The sequence below is a fragment of the Rattus norvegicus genome, chromosome 20 (assembly GCF_036323735.1).
Source record: "Rattus norvegicus strain BN/NHsdMcwi chromosome 20, GRCr8, whole genome shotgun sequence".
Taxonomy (NCBI): domain Eukaryota; kingdom Metazoa; phylum Chordata; class Mammalia; order Rodentia; family Muridae; genus Rattus; species Rattus norvegicus.
Window position 1 is genome coordinate 26533061 of NC_086038.1, and position 20882 is coordinate 26553942.

General features: G+C 38.9%; 2 protein-coding genes across 2 annotated transcripts in view; one reads left to right on the plus strand and one right to left on the minus strand.

The window, feature by feature from the left end:
- Positions 1-235: 235 nt before the first annotated feature.
- Calhm4 (calcium homeostasis modulator family member 4) lies at positions 236-3245 on the minus strand. The gene is made up of 2 exons (XM_574768.7): positions 2685-3245; positions 236-920 (listed from the first exon to the last, which is right to left on the minus strand). The coding sequence occupies exons 1-2, from the start codon at positions 3243-3245 to the stop codon at positions 534-536; spliced, it is 948 nt and encodes a 315-aa protein (XP_574768.3). The 3' UTR covers positions 236-533.
- Positions 3018-20882, plus strand: part of Trappc3l (trafficking protein particle complex subunit 3L) — a 91571-nt gene continuing 73706 nt past the window's right edge. Inside the window, exons 1-3 of the mRNA XM_002728958.6 lie at positions 3018-3669; positions 17370-17553; positions 19693-19790. Of these exons, the coding sequence (XP_002729004.1) occupies positions 17512-17553; positions 19693-19790 (140 nt within the window). The 5' untranslated portion in view covers positions 3018-3669; positions 17370-17511. The remainder of the gene's footprint in view (positions 3670-17369; positions 17554-19692; positions 19791-20882) is intronic.

Consider the following 20882-nt stretch of genomic DNA (forward strand, 5'->3'; position numbering starts at 1 on the left):
TTTACCTTCCTTTCTAGTAAGCCACATACACAGAGGAGACAGTAATAAAAACGTATCATTTAAATGAAGACAAGAAGGAAACCAAACATTAGATGGAGGAATGATGGAGATGGAATTCAGACATGATCGAGCAAAGCGATGCTAGTTCACAGTCACCATATGAAAAGCATAGTGGTAAAGGTTTCCTGCCATCACATTTACTCTCAACAGCTCTCTGAGGTAGCTATTATGAGCATAGGACAAAACAGCACTCCAAATTATTGATGTTTGTACAGGTACTGAGCAGCACAGCTAAATTTCAATTCACTTAAAATTTCATGCCCATTCAAAATGGAACATTACAACACAACAGTCATCATAAGCACGTGATGGAACTGCATAAAGATGGGGGGTCTCGCTCTATATATTGATTTTGGAAATAGGATTTTTTATAGACTTCTGTCCATAAGCATCAGAAAGAAAAAAAAAAGAAAGAGATTGTACTGGCATTCTAGTATCAGAAAGAAAAAAAAAAACTTTGAAAGGTGCAACTCTCAAGGTTTCAATTCAATACCTTCTTGTCTGTCTTCCTCGTTTTCCTCAACCACCCTGTCTCCAAGGAAGCTATAGGGACCCTGTGAGGTGTCACCCACACATAGAAGATTGGGTACGGAAATTTCTCTCCAGTCCTGACACGAAGGGATGCGAATATGTTTGACGTCTTCACTCCCAGGAATGAAGCCAAACACTTTCTTGATTCTATGTCTGATAAGAAGTCGGGAATGCTCCTCGGCAGCTTGCTTGAAGAGCATTCTCTCATTGTGGAGGTGGTTGGCCCAGTAGTGATGCTGCAGAGAGGTGAGGGGAGAGCAACATCTCGCCAGACATTTAGAGACCAGGTGAGCAATGGTTGCCAAAACGACCAGAATCCAGCCCAGCATCTACACACAATCAGCAGGAATTAGTGGGTTTAAGCATTGATATGGCAAATATTCAAGAAACAGCTATGGTAAGAGGGAGCCTGGCAGACCTCAGAAGATGTGGGTAAAATCTTTGCTTCTGGTTTTTAATATATACTATAGGATGATGATCATTTGGTATGGAAATATCCATGATAGAAGGACAGGTCAAGCCATATCAGCATAGCCTTCATATTACAAAGGAATTTGACTTGTTAATGGTCAAATGGGTTCTAAGTACCATCCTTGAAGTGATAAATGCTACAAACCACCAATTAACCTTACATAAAATGTTTAAACCTTGTCCTTTGCTTATAACCCAATCTTGCTTCTTGATCATTAGGTATGGAGCCATGAGTTTGTTGGGGGCTTAATTAATATTTGATAATAATGGTGGTGAAGATGACGCTGTGGTGAACATTAATAGCAGCCTCCCAAGGTCTTCAGTGACCTGTACCAAGTACTCACAGACCTCACAGACATGTGTTCCTGCATCTCTCTTTTTTATCTCTTGAAACCAAAGAATTCAGTAAGCAACTATAAGTTATAACTGTAGTTTCTTACAGTTTTCCTTTTTAGATAGACTAAGACAGCTTTATTTGTGACTACTTAGTTCCAGCATTTTAAACACTGAATTTTTTGCTATAGACTCTTTTGTTCCCCTCTGTATCATTCTTTTAAAAGTATTTAACAACTAACCAGCAGGTAAATGAGGAAGGCAAGGACTACTGAGGAAGATTGCTAATAGTACACAGTCACTGGTGGGCAGTGCAGAAGCCTTCACAAGCTCCTCTTCCTGAGCTGGTTTTGTCATTAGACATTACAAACGAACAAACAACAAAATGACCCCCCCCCAAAAAAAAACCAGTTATGACAAATATTATCTTAATGGAAATTTTCTGATTTTTCTTCAATTGGGTATTAGCACAGCATTTCAGGATTCTGTGTCTCAATTTTACTTTTTCTAAATGAACAGTATCTAAATAACTGAAAGGTAAGAGACAAAAATCCACTGAAGCCATTGCAATCAGTGCTTTCACGTCTAGTACTTTGAAAATAAGTTTTAATTCATCCCTTGGAGAAATTCCTGGTTTTTTTCTTGCCAAAATGTAAAATTGCACTACTGGAATTTATCTAAAAGTATTGCAGGCTCATGTCTTCCTCATGCACCATCTCTCTGACACCAATCTGTCCATTATGTTTAGAACCACCACTGGAGGTTTTAAAAACACAATTGAGCTTCTGTAATTTCAGAAAAACATTTTTAGTATAGAAGAACACAAATGTGCAGAAAAGTGAGATTTAATGGTACAGCACTGTTCTGTTCTGATAATATTTGTAATACTACAAAAATTCATTATTTCCAACAGAGACTAGGTACAGTCCTGAGCTTTTTAAATGTGATAGTTCATTTTCTCATCCACAACCATTTAAATGACAGATTCTATTATGATCTTCCTTTCACAGCTAGGAATGGGAAGCGTGGAGAAGTACAACTAAACAACAACAACAACAAAACTAATTGGTTGCTAAGGCAAAGTAACAGGAATGAAACATGTCTACTGACCTCCAACAACCTATCTATGCACATGCATCTGTCCAGTAGAATACATTTGGATGCATGGGATCTAACATGTCCTCTGAATTCAGATAATATGAGGAACAGCATACCTGCTCATAGAGACTGTAACAAGTTTGGAATAGTAGGACAATAGGGGGGGTTGTGGGGGGAGTTCATGAACTCACCTGTGACTGATACCTGTGTAGAAGAGCCACTTCATCTCTTATTGGAATCACATCAGAGGGAGCTGATGTATAGCATGGAAATCCAGCTAGCATCTCTTCCCGTTTGCTAGGAGTGAAATTGGCAAACATCGGGTACTGGTCCACAGAGGCGAACTCACTTGCTGCACATTCATAGTAGGTACCTGTCAGCAGGGTCACTGTCAGCCATGTCAGCGGAGCGACCAGAGCCCTCCCAGTGATGTTGAAGAACATGAGGCAGGCCAGCCTCCTCTCCAAAGGGCTGCTTCTCCGATACGGAGGGGTACAGCTACAGCAGCAGTACTCGCTGGCAACTGCCCACATTTGACCTCGTAGAGCATAGCCAGCAATCAGAAGAATCAAGGCAGGAACCACGAGAAAAGCTGAACCATAATAGAAATTTTTTCCAACTTGACACGGACAACTGAACGTGTAAGAGGAAAATAGTTGCTGCCCACAAACAGTCAAAATCGCTATCAAAGAGTTGATGCACGGTTCACTTCTGAGCAGAGAAGACGGAATACAGTTCAGATCTGGGCTCATTGTGGAAGCTCTGACACAGCCAGCTGGTGGCCCTTTCTGATGGCTAGACTACCAGCTAGGACCATTTTATAGGATAGCACTGGTTTAACTGGTTGTGTCAAGTAACCCAGACATCCTTGTATGTTTAAAGGATTCTAAGACTCTTCTCATGTACTTTGTGAATCCTGAGCTAATAAATTCACACCAGATAGTAGCTGGGAGAGAGAGAGAAGGGATCTCAGTTTTGTTTGAAAAGAGAACTCGGAGTCTCATCAGGAATGACCACAGCACACTTGCCAGACAGAGTCCCTCCATCTTTCAGTGCACCACTTTGCACCACAGAAAATGTTAAGCATCAGACAGCATGGCCTAAGAAGCAAAGCAGAGACACTCTTATCTCAGTGACAGATTCTCCAGACAAAGCATTACAAAACACAGAGAAATGGTGAGTATCAAATATTAAAGGAATCCAAAATTTCTAGGAGGTCCCAAAAGTTAAAAAAAAAAACCTAGGAGGCCAGGAACAAGGGAGCTACCTCAAAAGAGAGATATGTGTCAGTAGAGTATTGCTATATGCTAATATCAAAGTTAAATTGCAAACTTATTTTTAGGATATTCTTTAGTTATACGAAAATGTGACTTTTCAAACAGTTTTATAGCTTTGAATAAATGAAATGATCAAACATGTAAGTCATTTTTGCAGCTTAATTTGTATTTCTTTTCCATACGATTTATGTGTAAATGGGGGTTGACTGGATTTATAAATCTTCATTCTCAAAACCTCAGCTGGGTATGCTAAAATACATTGTTAGTGAACAGAGAGATTATACTGAGAAAATGCACCATACACAGAAAGACAGACAACATAGTTCACCGAGCAACTGAGGACACAGAAGATAGATGAAGCCCGAAAGGAAAGAAAAAGAGCTAGGCAGAGAAGCAATACTTAAAAAAAAACAGCTTTCACATAGAAGAAGTTTGCTGCTTCGAGCAGTATAAGAAGAAAGCCATATCTGGACCCATTGAAGTAAAAACAGAGATAGTCTTAGAAGGTGCAAGACAGAAAAGATAGATATTGCACCACAAAATGACCATAGACCTAGAGCAGCATTCCTTCCAGTGACAACAGAAAACAGAAGACACTACATCAGCAGGGGATTCAGTAGCAGCAAGGCATCGTTCAAGACAGAGCAGAATAAAAACAGATAAAGAGCACGTGCTCATTGAGAGGGTTACAAAAGGATGCATTTCAGCAAGAGGACAGACCTCAGAGCAATGGTGAGCTCAAAACACCTAACAATTCTCCTTGGTAGGTGTAGAGACTATTATTTTTATTTCAAAAACATAGAACTAGATATTATTATAATATATAATATATCTATCCATATATAAATATGCTTATATACATTATATGTATATATAATATGTAATGTTACAACAATCTATAACAATATATTATTATAACACAAGTTCACTAAATATCTACCAAGAATACTGAAAATATTAACTGATCAGACATTGCTGAGGATGTAGAACAGCTGGAGCTCTCATACACTGTTGACAGGAATATCTAGTCTATTTGGAAAATTGTGTTTTTCTTAACAGTTTATCTATCCCCACCATATAATGTTCGTATCTCCTAGTTATTTGTTAATAAAGGAAAGGATATATTTATGTAAATACTTATACTTGAATATCCATAAAAATTTCCTTCATAAAAACTGTAAACTAAAAAAATTCCAATTGTCCACTACCGCATGTGTGTGTGTAAGTAATTTTCTAGATGAAAAACTGAAAAATAACTGTGTATTATGTTCTTTATATAAAACTCTAGAAAATATAGCCAGGTATGAGGCACAAGCCTTTAATCCAAGTACATAGGAGGCAAATACAGAGGCAGGTGGATCTCTATAAGTTCACTGGTTTAACATAGTGACTTTCAGGGCAGCAAGGACTACATAGACCCTATTTCAAAACAACAAACTCTAGAAAATATAAATAGATTAGTGCTTTCTGAGAAAAACAGGAAAAGAGGGATAAGAAGAAGGTTGTAAAGAAAGAAAGGAGAAGACCTTTGAGAGGCAGACTCTTCTGCCCAGTGTTTGGAGTTGTGGAGGAGATGCCAGTGCTATCAAAAGATTTATTCTTTTTTTCCAAGGACACCAGGTCAGGGAATGCCAAGCAAGGTCACACCAGGAGGCTTCAAACTGGGTCAGAAGGTGGGAGAAGGAAGAGAAAGCCTAGACAAGAACCTTTACTGGGGTATCTGTGGGAAAGATAAGGCAGATCAGGGGAACACTGAAGCTTGGCTTTTAAATAAATATAGTGGACTTTGTGGAGATTATCCCTATATATCTGCAATCTGGGAATGGTTGGTTTAGGGCAGAAAAGTATTAATTCAGTATGTGAGCATTAGATAAGGTGATGGCTCTGGCATTTGACTCTGGCTTATAGGGGAAATACAAATAGCTTATTATTTGGCTCCCTAATTAATGTATACCAAGTAGATAAACATAGAACAGGGAGTTAACAGTGTTAATTACATTGATTAAAAACTCGATCTATATACTTATCAAATGGTGTATCAAATATGTCTCAGTAAACCATAAACATTTTAAGTATGATCACTATAACTAGGTATTCTATGTATAGATCATTTAAACACAGAGGGAATGAAAAAAGAATCTTTATAGGAAAGGAGAGAGTAAATAAAGACAAGAGGATAATAAGAATAAAAGACAAAACTACAATATAAAGTGAGATCAGACACATCGACGAAGATGATAAAAAAATTTAAAGAACTAACAGTGACTTAATGCTTACTGTCTGCTAGGCACAGTGTTAAGAACACTGAATTTCCTGAGTAATCCAATCTTCAGGTATGGTAAGTTTAGGGAGCTTGCCTAGCACCCCACGCGAATGAATGGGGGAGTTAAAATTAGGACCCAGGTAGACTGACACACATCTTTAACCACCATACCAGAGCTGGTTTAAACCAGCCTGTGTAGTGTTTTCAAAACAGCTGTGCTGTCTACAAGTGACCTTCCCCAAACTATAGTGCACACAAAGCTTGAAAACAAAGATATGGAAGCATGGATCACTGTTAAGAATATTAGGAGAGACCGACTACAGGTCATTTAAAGGACTATCTGCACACTCCATCAAAGAAAAACACTTCATTAAGAAGATATGGGCAGATGTCCATGATGGCATAACTTTAAAATATGTAAGTGGAAGAACCAGCCAAATGAAAAGAAAGAATTATTTCCCAGGGAGATTTTTAATGTAACATTAACAAGTGATCAAATAAGCAATAGTAGTTAAATGATAAAAAGAATAAATTTAGCAAGTCTTGCCTAAGTCAGATCACTAAAGATACACGACATTCTATAACCTTAAAAATAGAAGATAAATATTTTATAAATCCCACAAATAATTTCCCTCTGAAATTGGTTGATGGTCACCAAGATCATCCCCAGAGAATCACCAAGGAAATCTCAGTATCAATATACAATAACAAAGAAATTGATTCAGAAACCAAGGCTTGGTGTACTGCAGAGGTGGGGTTAGTAATGTATGGCATGGGGGCCAAATTGGCCACTGCTTGTTTTGCCTGACTTATGAGTTAAGAATGACTTTTGCATTTTAAAATGGTTTTAAAAAACCTAATAATATGTGACGTGAAAAATAAATGAAATTCAAATGTTAGTGCTTATTACTAAAGTTTTATTGGAAAAATCATATTGACTACTTATTGGAATTGGCTGCTTTTCTATTGACAAAGAGGAATTATCATGACAGAATCTGTCAGGCAAAACCTAACTAACCTACTACGTGGTTCATTCCAGAAAGATTTGCTTGACTGATGTTAATCTGTATAAATAAATTGTCTACAGTGACAGGTATTGCTGTGGATAAACCTCAACAAACTCCTCTGAGAGAAAAGTACTGGCTGTGAGGTGCATGCTATATGATACCACTATAAAGTAAAGTCACATGTACTATTTCATATTATGCATGGATGGGAACATATGTGGAACTTTGAAGCATGCATAGGAATGATAAAATAACAAGATCCACAGAGCAATGACCACTGAGTAGGAAAAAAAAGATAGGGTTTAAGAAAGTTTTGAATATTTTAGCTGGTTTAGACTTGCTTTATGGCTTAAAGCAAAGTCCAGAGCATATATATAGCAAAGCTTGGTAGCACATACCACATCTTCCTTTGTTTATTAGCTCATTCATTATAGTATAGGGGAAGAAAATTATAGAGCATCCCTTGTGGGAGCTGCATAGGACAGAGAAGAGCACCGTTTGAACCCTACTACAGAAGGACTTCATTAATGCATATCTGTAAGGATGTGGTTTGCAGGTTCCTTTTTGGCATTTCCATGTGCACTGGATTTGGGTTAACCTGCCCCTTATCCCTCCCACACCTACACTTGATCTTTTGTACCCTCCATATTTTTCCTTTCACTTTAATATTATGCGTGTTCTGTTACCCCAACTATGCCTCTCCTAGGCGTCTCTGGTGAGCACACAACCCTTTCTCTCATAAATACACATTTATCAAAATTCAGAGTTAAAACCCACATAGAAAAGAAACATGATTGACTTTCTAAACCTGTGTCCTCACTTAATGTAATATGTTCCAGTCACATGCATTCTCCTGTAAGTTTCTTAACTTTGGTTTTCTGTATTGTTTACTTTGATAAAAATGAATCTCAAAGTGTACAGGTGTCACCTGTTCAACTTCTGCTATAGATCTGAACTGTGGGCCGCCACCCAGATGGACCCAACTGAGTGCTACAAAAGGTTAGCTCTGAGTATCACAGGAGGAAAATACACAAAGCGTGAATGCCAGAAGGAATTTCTGGGATCCTTCCAGTCTCTGCCTGCCACCCTATGCCACAGCTCTCTGTATCCAAACTCCAAGGAAAAAGAGCTGGTCTCTCAGAAGTGTTGACACACCTGAGAGCACAGGTGAGACCACCATTTATTCTCACATTCCTGGCCCAAGAAGAACCTGTCCAGAGCCCAAAGGTCACAGGAACTGAGAAGCAGTCTAGGACAGGATGTTTCTGGTTTCTGCCTGTGCCTGGAGCTGACCCTGTGCCACAGTTGTCTGTACCCACATGCCACTGGAAGAAAGTTGGTCTCCCAGGAGTGATGACACACCTGAGAGCACAGCTGAGACCACCACTTCTGCTCCTACGGACCCATCTGGAATCCTCAGGACTCAGAAACTGAGGAGCAGTCTGGGACAGGATCCTTCCAGTTTCTGTCTGCAACCTGAGCTGACCCTGTGCCACAGCTCTCAGTACCCAGATACTGCAGGGAGAGAGCTGGTCTCCCACTAGTGCTAACATAGAGGCTCACAGTAGGATCGAGCCACTGTCAAAGACAGCAAGAGCAGCTAATACCAGAGATAAGAAGATGGCAAGAGGCAAGAGCAAGGACCTAAGCAACAGAAACCAAGTCATTTTGACATCATCAGAACCCAGTTCCCTCACCACAGCAAGCCCAAGAAACCCCCAAACCCCGGAGAAACAAGACTTTGATTTAAAATCACAACTCATGAAGATGTTAAAGGACTTTAAGAAGGACAAGAACAACTCCCTTAAGGAAATACAGGACAATGCAGGTAAACAGGTAGAAGCCCTTAAAGAGGAAACACAAAAATCAACCAAATATGTGAAGGAATTGAACAAACCATCCAGGATCTAAAAAGTGGAAATAGAAATAATAAAGAAATCAGAAAGGGAGACAACCCTGGAGAAAGAAAACCTAAGAAACAGATCAGGAGTCATAGACACAGACATTACCAAAAGAATACAAGAGACAGAAGAGAGAATATCAGGGGCAGAAGATACCATAGAAAACATTGACACAACAGTCAAAGAAAGTGCAAAATGCAAAATGCAAAAAGCTCTTAACCCAAAACAGCCAGGAATTCTAGGACACAATGAGAAGATCAAACCTAAGGATAAATAGGTATAGAGAATGGTGAAGATTCCCAACTTGAAAGGCCACTAAACATCTTCAAAAATTATAGAAGAAAACTTCCCTTACCTAAGAAAGAGATGCCCATAAAGCATAAAAGAAGACTACAGAACTCCAAATAGATTGGGCCAGAAAAGAAATTCATTCCGTCACATAATAGTCAAAACACCAAATGCACAAAACAAAGAAAGAATATTAAAAGCAGTAAGGGGAAAAAGTCAAGTAACATATAAACCAGGCCTATCAGAATCACACCAGAATTCACAACAGAGACTATGAAAACTAGAAGATCCTGAGCAGATGTCATACAGACCCTAAGAGAACACAAATGTTAGCCCAGGCTACTATATTGAGCAAAACTCTCAACTACCATAAGTAGAGAAAACCAAGATATTCCACGACAAAATCAAATTTACACAATATCTTTCCACAAATCCAACCCTACAAAGGATAATAGATAGAAACCTCCAACATAGAAAGGGAAGCTATACCCTAGAAAAAGCAAGAAATTAACCTTCTTTCAACTAATCCACAAGAAGATAGCCACACAAACATAATTCAACCTCTAGCAACAAAAACAACAGGAAACAATAATCATTGGTCCCTAATATCTCTTAAGATCAATGGACTCAATTCCCCAATAAGAAGATATAGACTAACAGACTGGATACCTAAAGAGGACCCAGCATTTTGCTGCATACAGGAAACACACCTCAGTGACAAAAACAAACACTACCTCAGAGTAAAATGCTGGAAAACAATGTTCCAAGCAAATGGTCCCAAGAAACAAGTTGGAGAAGCCATTCTAATGTCAAATAAAATCTACTTTCAACCAAAAGTTATCCAAAAAGATAAGGAATGATACTTAATATTCATCAAAGGAATAATCCACCCAGATAAACTCTGAATTGTGAATATCTATGCTCCACATGCAAGGGCACCTACATTCATAGAGAAACCTTACTAAAGCTCAAAGCAAACACTGTATCTCAAACATTAATAGTGGGAGACCCCACTATACCCCACTATCATCAATGGACAGATCATGGAAACAGAAACTAAATAGAGACACAGTGAAATTAACAGAAGTTACAAACCAAATAGATTTAACAGATATCTATAGAACATTTCCTCCTAAAACAAAAGAATATACCTTCTCTTCAGCACCTCATGGTACCTTCTCCAGAACTAACCATATAATCAGTCACAAAACAGGCCTCAATAGATCAAGAAGATTGAAATAATCTCAAGCATCCTATCAGATCACCATTGACTAAGACTAGTCTTCAACAACAACAAAAACAACAGAAAGCCCACTTATACATAGAAGTTAAACAATGCTCTACTCGATGATAACTTGGTCAAGGAAGAAATAAAGAAAGAAATTACTTTTTAGAATTTAATGAAAATGAAGGCACAACATACCCAAACTTATGGGACACAATGAAAGCAGTGCTAAGAGGGAAAATCATAGCTCTGAGTGCCTCCAAAAAGAAACTGGAGATAGCATACACTAGCCGCTTAACAGCACACCTAAAATCTCTAGAACAAAAAGAAGCAAATACATCCAGGAGGAATAGAAGGCAGGAAATAATCAAACTGAGGGCAGAAATCATCCAAGTTAAAAAAAAACTATACAAAGAATCAACAAAACCAGGAGCTGGTTCTTTGAGAAAATCAACAAGATAGATAAACACTTAGCCAGACTAACCAGAGGGCACAGAGAGTGTATCCAAATTAACAAAATCAGAAATGAAAAGGGAGACATAAAATCAGAAACTGAAGAAATTCAAAGAATCATGAGATCCTACTACCAAAGTCTATACTCAACAAAACTGGAAAATCTGGATGAAATTACCAATTTTATAGATACCAAGTACTAAAGTTAACTCAGGATCAGATAAACCATTTAAACTCATAAAGAAATAGAGGCAGTCATTGAAAGTCTCCCAACCAAAAAAATCCCACAACCAGATAGGTTTAGTAGAATTCTATCAGACCTCCATAGAAGACCAAATACCAATACTGTCCAAACTATTGCACAAAATAGAAAGAGAAGGAACACTACCCAATTCCTTCTATGAAGCCACAACTTTGCTTATATCTAAATCACACAAAGACCCAATAAAGAGAACTTCAGACCAATTTCCTTTATGAATATCGATGCACAATCACTCAATAAAATTCTCACAAACCAAATACAAGAACACATCGAAATGATCATCCACCATGATGAAGTAGGCATCTCAGGGTCACAAGAATGGTTCAATATTCAGAAATCCATCAATGAAATCCATTATATAAACAAACTCAAAGAAAAAAATGCATGATCATCATATTAATGCTCAGAAAGCATTTGACAAAATTCAACACCCCTTCATGTTAAAAGTCTTGGAAAGATCAGGAATTCAAGGCTCATACATAAACATATTAAAAGCAATATACAACAAACCAGTAGCCAACATTAAAATAAATAGAGAGAACCTTGAGGAAATCCCACTAAAATCAGGGACTAGACAAGGCTGCCCACTCTCTCCCTACCTATTCCATATAATACTTGAAGTTCTAACCAGAACAATCAGACAACAAATGTAGGTCAAATAAGTACAAATTGGAAAGGAAGAAGTCAAAACATCATATTTGCAGATGATATGATAGTATACTTAAGTGACCCCAAAAATTCCACCAGAGAACTCCTGAACTTGATAAACAATTCAGCAAATTGTCTGGATATAAAATTAACTTAAACAAATCAGCAGTCTTCCTATACTCAAATGATAAACAGGCTGAGAAAGAAATTAGGGAAATAACACTCTTCACAATAGTCACATATCATACACTGTATGGTATTGGTACAGAGACAGGCAGGTAGATCCATAGAATAGAATGAAGACCCAGAAATGAACACATACACCTACAGTCACTTGATCTTTGACAAAGGAGCTATAACCATCCAGTGGATAAAAAGCATTTTCAACAAATGGTGCTGGTTCAACTGGAGGTTAGCATGTAGAAGAATGCAAATTGATCCATTTTTATCACGCTGTGCAAAGCTCAAGTCTAAGTGAATCAAGGACCTCCACATAAAGCCAGATATGCTCAAACTAAAAGAAGAAAAGGTGAGGAAGAGCCTCAAACACATGGGTACAGGGGACATTTTCCTGAACAGAACCCCCATGGGTTATGCTCTAAAATCAAGATTCAACAAATAGGACCTCATAAAATTGCAAAGCTTCTGTAAGACAAAGGACACTGTCATTAGGACAAAATGGCAACCAACAGACTGGGAAAAGATCTTTACCAATCCTATATCCAATAGGAGGCTAATATCCAATATATACAAAGAACTCAAGAAGTTAGACTACAGAGAACCAAATAACCCTATTAAAAATGGAATACAGAGCTAAACAAAGAATTCTCAGCTGAGGAATATGGAATGGCAGAGAAGTACCTAAGGAAATGTTCAACATCCTTAGTCATCAGGGAAATGCAAATCAAAATAACCCTGAGATTCCACCTCACAACAGTCAAATGGCTAAGATAAAAAACTCAGGTGACATCAGATGCTGGCAAGGATGTGGAGAAAGAGGAATGCTCCTCCACTGTTGGTTGGATTGCAAGCTGGTACAACCACTCTGGAAATCTGTCTGGAGGTTCCTCAGAGAATTGGACATAGTACTACCTGAGGACCCAGCTATACCACTCCTGGACATAAACCCCAAAAAAGCTACAACATATAATAAGGACATGCTCTACTATGTTCATAGCAGCCTTATTTATAATAGCTAGAAGCTGGAGAAAACCCAGATGTCCCTCAACAGAGGTGTGGATACAGAAAATGTGGTGCATTTACATAATGGAGTACCTACTCAGCTATCAAAAACAATGACTTCATGAAATTCATAGGCAAATGGGTGGAACTAGAAAATATCATCCTGAGTGAGGTAACCCAATCACAAAAAACACACATGGCATGCATCACTGATGAATGGATATTAGCCCAAAAGCTCGAATTACCCAAGATACAATCCACAGACCACATGAAGCTCAAGAAGAAGGATGACCAAAGAGCAGATGCGTTAGTCCTTCTTAAAAGGGGAAACGAAAATATTCACAGGAGGAAATACAAAGACAAAGTTTGGAGCAGAGACTGAAGGAAAGGCTATCCAGAGACTGCCCCACCTAGGGATCCAGCCCATGTACATACAGCCACCAAACCCAGACAATATTGCTGATGCCAAGAATTGCAAGGTAACAGGAGCCTGATATAGCCATCTCCTGAGAGGTTCTGCCAGGGCATGACAATACAGAGGTGGATGCTCGCAGCCAACCATTGAACTGAGAATGGGGTCCCCATTGGAGGAGTTAGAGAAAAGATTTAAGGAGCTAGAGGGGTTTGCAACTTCCCAAGAACAACAATACCAACTAACCAGAGCTCCCAGTGACTGAACCACCATCCAAAGAGTACACATGGACAGACCTATGGCTCCAGCTGCATATGTAGTAGAGAATGGCCTTGTTTGGCACCAATGGGAGAAGAAGCCCTTGGTCTTACAAAGGCTCAATGTCCCAATATAGGAGAATGTCAGTGTGGGGAGGCAGGAAAGGGTGGGTGGGGGAGCACCCTCATAGAAGAAGGGGGGATAGGATGGGGGTTTATGGATGGAAATTTGAAATGCAAATTTTAAAAATCCCACAAAAAATAAGGAATTTCTGTAGTCATTACTTTGAGAGGAAGGAGGAGGAGGGGGAGGAAGAAGAAGGGGAAGGGGAGGGGGAGAGGGAGGAGGGGGAGGAGGAGGAGAAACAGGTCCCTGTATAAGTTCTTAGGTTCCTGGGAGTAACTCTGTTAGGATCTTCTCAAGTCTTTACTCAATTGCCCAGCTGTCTCCCAAAGGACCTGGGTAGAGATGTCATCTAAGACACTTGTGATGACTGACAGCTGGGTAATCAAAGGATACTCCTTTCTCTTAATTCCAGCTCCAAATTCTATTCTACCCAGCTTAATGATTTTTACTAAAAGTAGAAACACAACACTTGGGCATTATTTTGTCACAATTCTCTTCCCTACTCTAGTGCCAGGGCAAATGTTAATCATTTGCCTTCCTAAGCATCAAACTATGCTCTCTGTTCGGAGAAGAATTTTTTTACACACGAAGAGGGGTTCTGGAAAACAAAAGGTACACATAGATGTTAAGAAGTATTGAAAGAGGCTGTTTTACAGTCCAAAAAAATAGCAAACTAGTGTCCAGATGACAGTGACTACAGCTGTTTGTCTAAAATGTATATTGTGCACCTCAGGTCCTGGGTCCCATCAGGTGGACTGTTGTCCAGCAAAGAGCCTTGTTAGTTTGGAAGAAAGATGCACCATCATTTTCTTTTTGTCTCTTTCTTTTTTCCTTTCTTTTCTCTCTCTTTTTCTTCCTTTCTCCTCTCTTCTCTTTCTTTCTTTTGATTTATTGACATAAGGTTTCTTTATGTATCTTTGGCTATCCTGGAACTCACTCTGTAGACCAGACTGACCAGGAACTCATAAAGATTTGCCTGCCTCTGCCCCCTGAATACTGGGATTAAAGGCTAGGCTGAACCTTTTGAAGGTACCCATCTGTGGAACAGTGGACCCTGACAGAAAACTTGGTAAGGTTGAATGGATTCAGAAACCCTGGTACCCTCATACCTGAGGATAGTAGATGTTTCATCTACTTCTAACCAGGTTTCTATCCTGGAACACATGACAGGACATTCCATGGAGTGGACTGTGAGAATCAGTCATGTAGGGGTAGTACCCAAAATTCTTCCACATGCAAATGAGGCATCCCTAACATCTCAGGCTAAGACTATAGAAAGCATCTTCTTTTAGACCCCAACTGCCCCAAAATGTATATAAGATCATGTCCACAAAACATAAAGCACAAGAGTTAGTTCATCAAAGATCATCTGAGAGCATCTGTCATAAAGAGCTACAACACTTTGGGGAGGAACAGATCTCTCTCAAAGCTTTTGCTGCTGGAAGCTGCTCAAACCTACCTTGGTCACTTCCTGCTCAAAAGCACCAACCTTGGCTTCTAGCCACTGACTCAAAGTCTCCAGAGCAGAGGCAGTTGTGGAAGAGACCCAGCATCTCCCCTAGATCTGACTCCCCCTCCCTGCTCAAACTGGCCTGCTAACTAGTGTCAAGCTGCTCCAGATCAGCAGTGGCTGCAGAAGACTAACTCCCCCATCCTCTTCGAAGAATACAACTCTTTGGATGCTCAGGCCAGACCAGAGCCTCACAGACCTTCACAGATAGTGTCTGGTACACCAGTCCAACACACATGATACCTTTGAAGCTCTGTTGTGGCTTTGACATGACCACAACATAGCCATGGTTTTGTATTGTTTTTTTACTACAATGCTACCTTCTCCTCTACGAGCACATAGACTTTTCCTGTTCCACTCAGGATCTCTTACCTTGAATCCCAAATTTCCGCCAAATTGGCAACATGCTATCAACTACACATTTATATTTGTTTAGAATCTACTTCTACATTTTATCAACTACATTAGAATGTCTACAATAGATAAAATGTGGGTGGTTTGGAATCTGCAAATGTAGCTTTGTTTCCTACTATCCAGATGAGCTTGAAAAGCTTTTTTAGTCTTTTTATTCTATATACCTATCCTGTAAAATGGCAGTGGTTACTGCACTGATTACTTCAATGACTTAGTTGAATTAGAATACTATCGATGGGCTGGAGAGATGGCTCAGCGGTTAAGAGCACTGACTGCTCATCCAGAGGTCCTGAGTTCAAATCCTAGCAACCACATGATGGCTCATAACCATCTGTAATGAGATCTGATGCCCTCTTCTGGTGTGTCTGAAGATAGCTACAGTGTACTTATATATAATAAATAAATTTTAAAAAAAAGAATACTATCGATGGTGAAAATCATACTGTAAGCTGTGAAATTGTAAATATAAGTTATTAATCTCCCCCCCAAAATGCTGTCAGTTTTCCAGATGGTTTCCTAGAACATAAACAAGTATGGAAATACTTCACATAATATAAAATTTGATCCCATATACCCATCTGTAAGAACAACCTGCAGTAATTAGTCTTATGTAGTGCATTACAATGTGTTTTATAGTCTATGTCATCTCTTTGATAGTCAAATTATTCTGTGAGGTATGTATTACTACTGCCATTTCACAGATGTGGAAACTGAGCCACAGAGCAATAAAGTGGCTTGCCCATGGCCACACAGCCAGCAATCAGGAGAACTTTAACTGAATTGGAGCCTTGTCCACCATTCAAGACTCTTTCAACTGTGCCACATTCTTCTTCAAAGGGCTTGCCAGTCTTCACTTTGTAGAAAGAGTGTTCCAGAACCAATAGGACTAATTGTCTCCAGATGTAAGCAGAGGAAAAGTGCCTTCTCAACTAAATCTTCTATTTCTATGTCTGGTACAGCTTTGAAATCCCACACCCTGCATTTGTCACAATGTGATTTCTTATTTAAACTTTAAATATCTGTACCTTTGCATAAGTAAAGAGAGCATCCAATAGCTTAGAAACTATCAAAAGGGCTAAGGGCTTACACTCTCTGCCAGAATCATCATACATTATTAAACTGCACAACTCCCATTCCGCGCAACAGCTCTGTAAGAAAATATCTGCTTTATAAGTCATTAAAAATGCTGATGGCTGTTATGAAAATTTCTCTTTTAAAAACAAGATTCTAAATATATTTGAATATTGGAACACACAGGATGGGGGCAGGCACTGTTCTGGGGACAATGTGAAACTCATTTGTTGATCAGGTTTAAACTCAGGATTTAGTGCCTAAGATTGCTGATCCCGTCTCTCTGATTCATAGAACAAATCAATACAGAAGTGAATAATGCTAACATTTAAATCTGTCTTGGATTGTGAAGGTTTCTGTTCCTGATTTTAAAACAATGCCTTGGCACCAGAACAAAACACCACTCATCAACTCCCTGGGGCTAAAGAATTTTTAGTGTTTGGGTGCTTTGGGTTGAACTTCACACACACTGAGTTTTTATGGGCCTGGATTACAAGAGAGGCTGTTCCTGGATCAGCAGCAGGTTACAGAGGTATACAACAGTGCCATTGTTCACAGTTTTCTCTCTCTTCCATTCAGCAAAGAGCAAAGGTAGCATAGCACACTCCTGCATCAAAGCAAGGAAGACCTCGCTAAGACAAAGACCGGAGAGGACTACTGATGTGCATCTAAGTCACAGACGGAAGGAAGGCACTGAAGATCTCCTCACCCACCAGGAGAGATGTCTCGTCCTGCACACAAAAGGCCAGAATATCACAAAATAGTAAGACTTCTTGTTAAAGAGCCTTGCTTCTCTCTCCCAGCAAATGTTTTCTTGAAGGATGTTTTGTGTGTTTAGGCGAAGTGATGCTACTACAAATAGAAGGTTTCAGTGAGGCAAAGATAGTGTTTGGTAAATGACTGTTCTGGAAATTGTTACAAGCATCTCTTAAGAGTGTAGCAGAGTAATCAGTTTTTATACAGATTTTTAGGGAATTCTTTGCTGGTGGGTGACTTGAATAAATCAAAAGGTATCAAATAATCCTTTTGCCTCTAAGATAAAATATGAGACCATTGATCAATTCTTTATATTTCATCTTATATTAAGAGGCAAATAAAATGTATAGTCAATTACGTATAAATTGAACAGGAAAAGATCATCAAAACACTAGGAATCCAAAAACTATCATTAAAACTACATTGCCTGGTACTCAATGTGTTTGTATTTGGCGTGAGCTATTGTCCTTTTATAACTTCCAAATTCACTTATTGCTAAGACTTTGGAGGTGGAGTGGGGTACATTTAATTTGAAGCAAAACTTTTGGGTTTTTTGTTTTTGGTTTTGTTTTGTTTTGTTTTGTTTTTTAAACCTTTCATCCTAGCACCAATAATTCAAATATTACAGGTAGGAAAACTTAGGGTTCTGTTTAATGCTGTATTAATCATTTCAGGGACTGGTGGGAATTTAGTGTAATTAGGTGATTTTGTCCCTCTGCTCTCGAGGCTGCATTGACAACTTGGTGTGTGCCACAGTCAGAAATGCCTACAAATATTTCATCTGGCACCCTGGGCTCTTGAACAATTTGTCTGCTATCTATCAAATGACAAAAATATATAGTACATAATTCATATTGTGCCTAAGTCACTACGCACATGTGCGCAAACAAATTAAAACCTTTTTATACTAGTGTATCCAAAACCACTGAAAATAATATTAGATTTATATTTATACATCGAAAGTGATTTATTTTATTGTTTTAAAAACTATAAAGAAATTCCTGTTGATATTTCTTGGGATATATATAGTATGGATATGCTAGATATGCAGTGGAAAACATAATCTCTTGTCATGATGCAAGATGAAAAAAAATGGACCTTTTTTTGGACATGTACTTAAAACTCAAGAAATAAATAAGTTTCAAGGTATATTAGTATATCCCATGGAAGACAGAGTACCCGAGACTCATGGCTATGACAAACAGAAGAGGCACAATTTCTTCTCTCTCCTCTGGACAAATTCTTTGTATAGAATGAAAACAAAGACCTTCCTCTTCTTCCTCCCTTGGAACATGGAGTTGGAGGAGCTCTTCTGGCTCCCAATGGCTGGCAGGTTGCTGTGTGCTCTGGGTTCCTTCATTTAGTCTGTAGGATGGACAGAGGGACATGTTCTCATCAGGCGTCTGTCCCTTTTCTGGGCACTATTTCCCGGTAGAAGCAAGATAGACTTTTAAAAATGGGTTGATCAAATTTTCTTTTCTGATTCCTTTCTTTTCTTTTTCCTTTTCTTTCTTTCTTTCTTTTTTATTTTCTAAATGAAGCCTTACTGGACTTCTTTTTGCTTATAACTCATTCTAAAAATTGGAACACAATTCTGAGTTTTTTTTTTAATAAAGAAAAAGCAACCACTGTTTATATTTAGCTACTTTAAAATGCTCCTCTTTTCTTTAAGCAAAAAGAATTCCAGCTGACTTGCTACTGTGGCTGGGTTCATCCTGAAGTCCTTCTTGGCAGATCTAAGACTCAGAAAAGGCTATGCAGGGTCATGGTGAGCCTCATCCATTATCTACAGAAAACAGGCAGTGCGAAGCACAAGCTATTCCAGAAAACAATAATTGTATGAGAAATTAGTAGTAAAAAAAAACTTTTCCCCCATTAAAATTCACATCATAGAATGCAATAGTTACAAATGTGTAAGACAATGTTCTCATGTGAGCACATACTCTTCTCAGCCCTTCTCCCGGCCCAGGAATGCAAGTGACAGCTCAAGAGTACAAATTGTCACAGTAGTGCAAGACTAGTGCAAGAGTGGGAAAGGTGAACCGATAATCTCTGAGGGTGATTCCAACCCACAGATCAAAAATAAATGGCATACGATATACTGTCATAGTTGCCTGTAACAAAACTATACACATTTCCTCTACAGAACAAAGACCTTTTTGTGCTCACCTATGGAGCTCTGGTTGCCCAGCTATGCAAGGATTATGAAAAAGATGAGGATGTGAACAAATACTTGGATAAAATGTAAGTGGCACTCTCATTGCTGTACAGTATTTATTGCTTGTTGATATCTCTGCATTTTCCTGTTTTTAATGGCCTGCTCCATTTCACCAGCTCCTCCCAGGTTCTGCGAGTGGGACTGATCTCACATCTGAGAGTGGACTATGATTTCTTATAACTCAGCTTAAAATAATAGAAAAGAATTTTCTCTAGTTCTGTCGAATATAGACTTCTCTTTCCTCAGGTTAGACAGGATTTTTCTATTAGTCACTTATGAGCAACCAACATGGTGGAGCAAAGATGTTCTTTTAGTGAGATGATGGAATATTCAGTTTGACTTAGAATTTTCACAATTTCTTACAATGAATTACATTGTGATTTGTAATATATAATTCCCTGGATAAGCAGGGGTGGCCTGATGGAGACTGTGCAATAAACAAGCAAACAAGCAGAAAACTAACAGTAGTCACACGAGAAGACGACTGATGTACAAGGGATTTGAAGGAAAGGAAGGGGTTTCTTTTCTTCTTGTTTTGTTTTTCTTGTCTAGTACTTTCATTGCTTGAGCATTTTTAAAAAGTTTTTCAATAGAAATATCCGACCTCTCCTTTTTATAATAAAAGCCCCCTTCCTTTTTATTTCACTAGTGAAGTTTCTTTTTTTTTTTTTATTAACTTGAGTACTTCTTATATACATTTTGAGTGTTATTCCCTTTCCCGGTTTCTGGGCAAACATCCCCCTAATCCCTCCCCCTCCCCTTCTTTATGGGTGTTCCCCTCCCCACCCTCCCCCCATTGCCGCCCTCCCCCCAACAATCTAGTTCACTGGGGGTTCAGTCTTAGCAGGACCCAGGGCTTCCCCTTCCACTGGTGCTCTTACTAGGATATTCATTGCTACCTATGAGGTCAGAGTCCAGGGTCAGTCCATGTATAGTCTTTAGGTAGTGGCTTAGTCCCTGGAAGCTCTGGGTGCTTGGCATTGTTGTACATATGGGATCTCGAGCCCCTTCAAGCTCTTCCAGTTCTTTCTCTGATTCCTTCAATGGGGGTCCTATTCTCAGTTCAGTGGTTTGCTGCTAGCATTCGCCTCTGTATTTGCTGTATTCTGGCTGTGTCT

Coding starts and splice junctions, on each gene's coding strand:
- Calhm4 (XM_574768.7), bottom strand. CDS start 3,245: ATGAGCCCAGATCTGAACTGTATTCCGTCTTCTCTGCTCAGAAGTGAA. Junction 921..2,684: donor TACACAGGTATCAGTCACAG/GTGAGTTCATGA, acceptor GATTGTGTGTAG/ATGCTGGGCTGGATTCTGGT.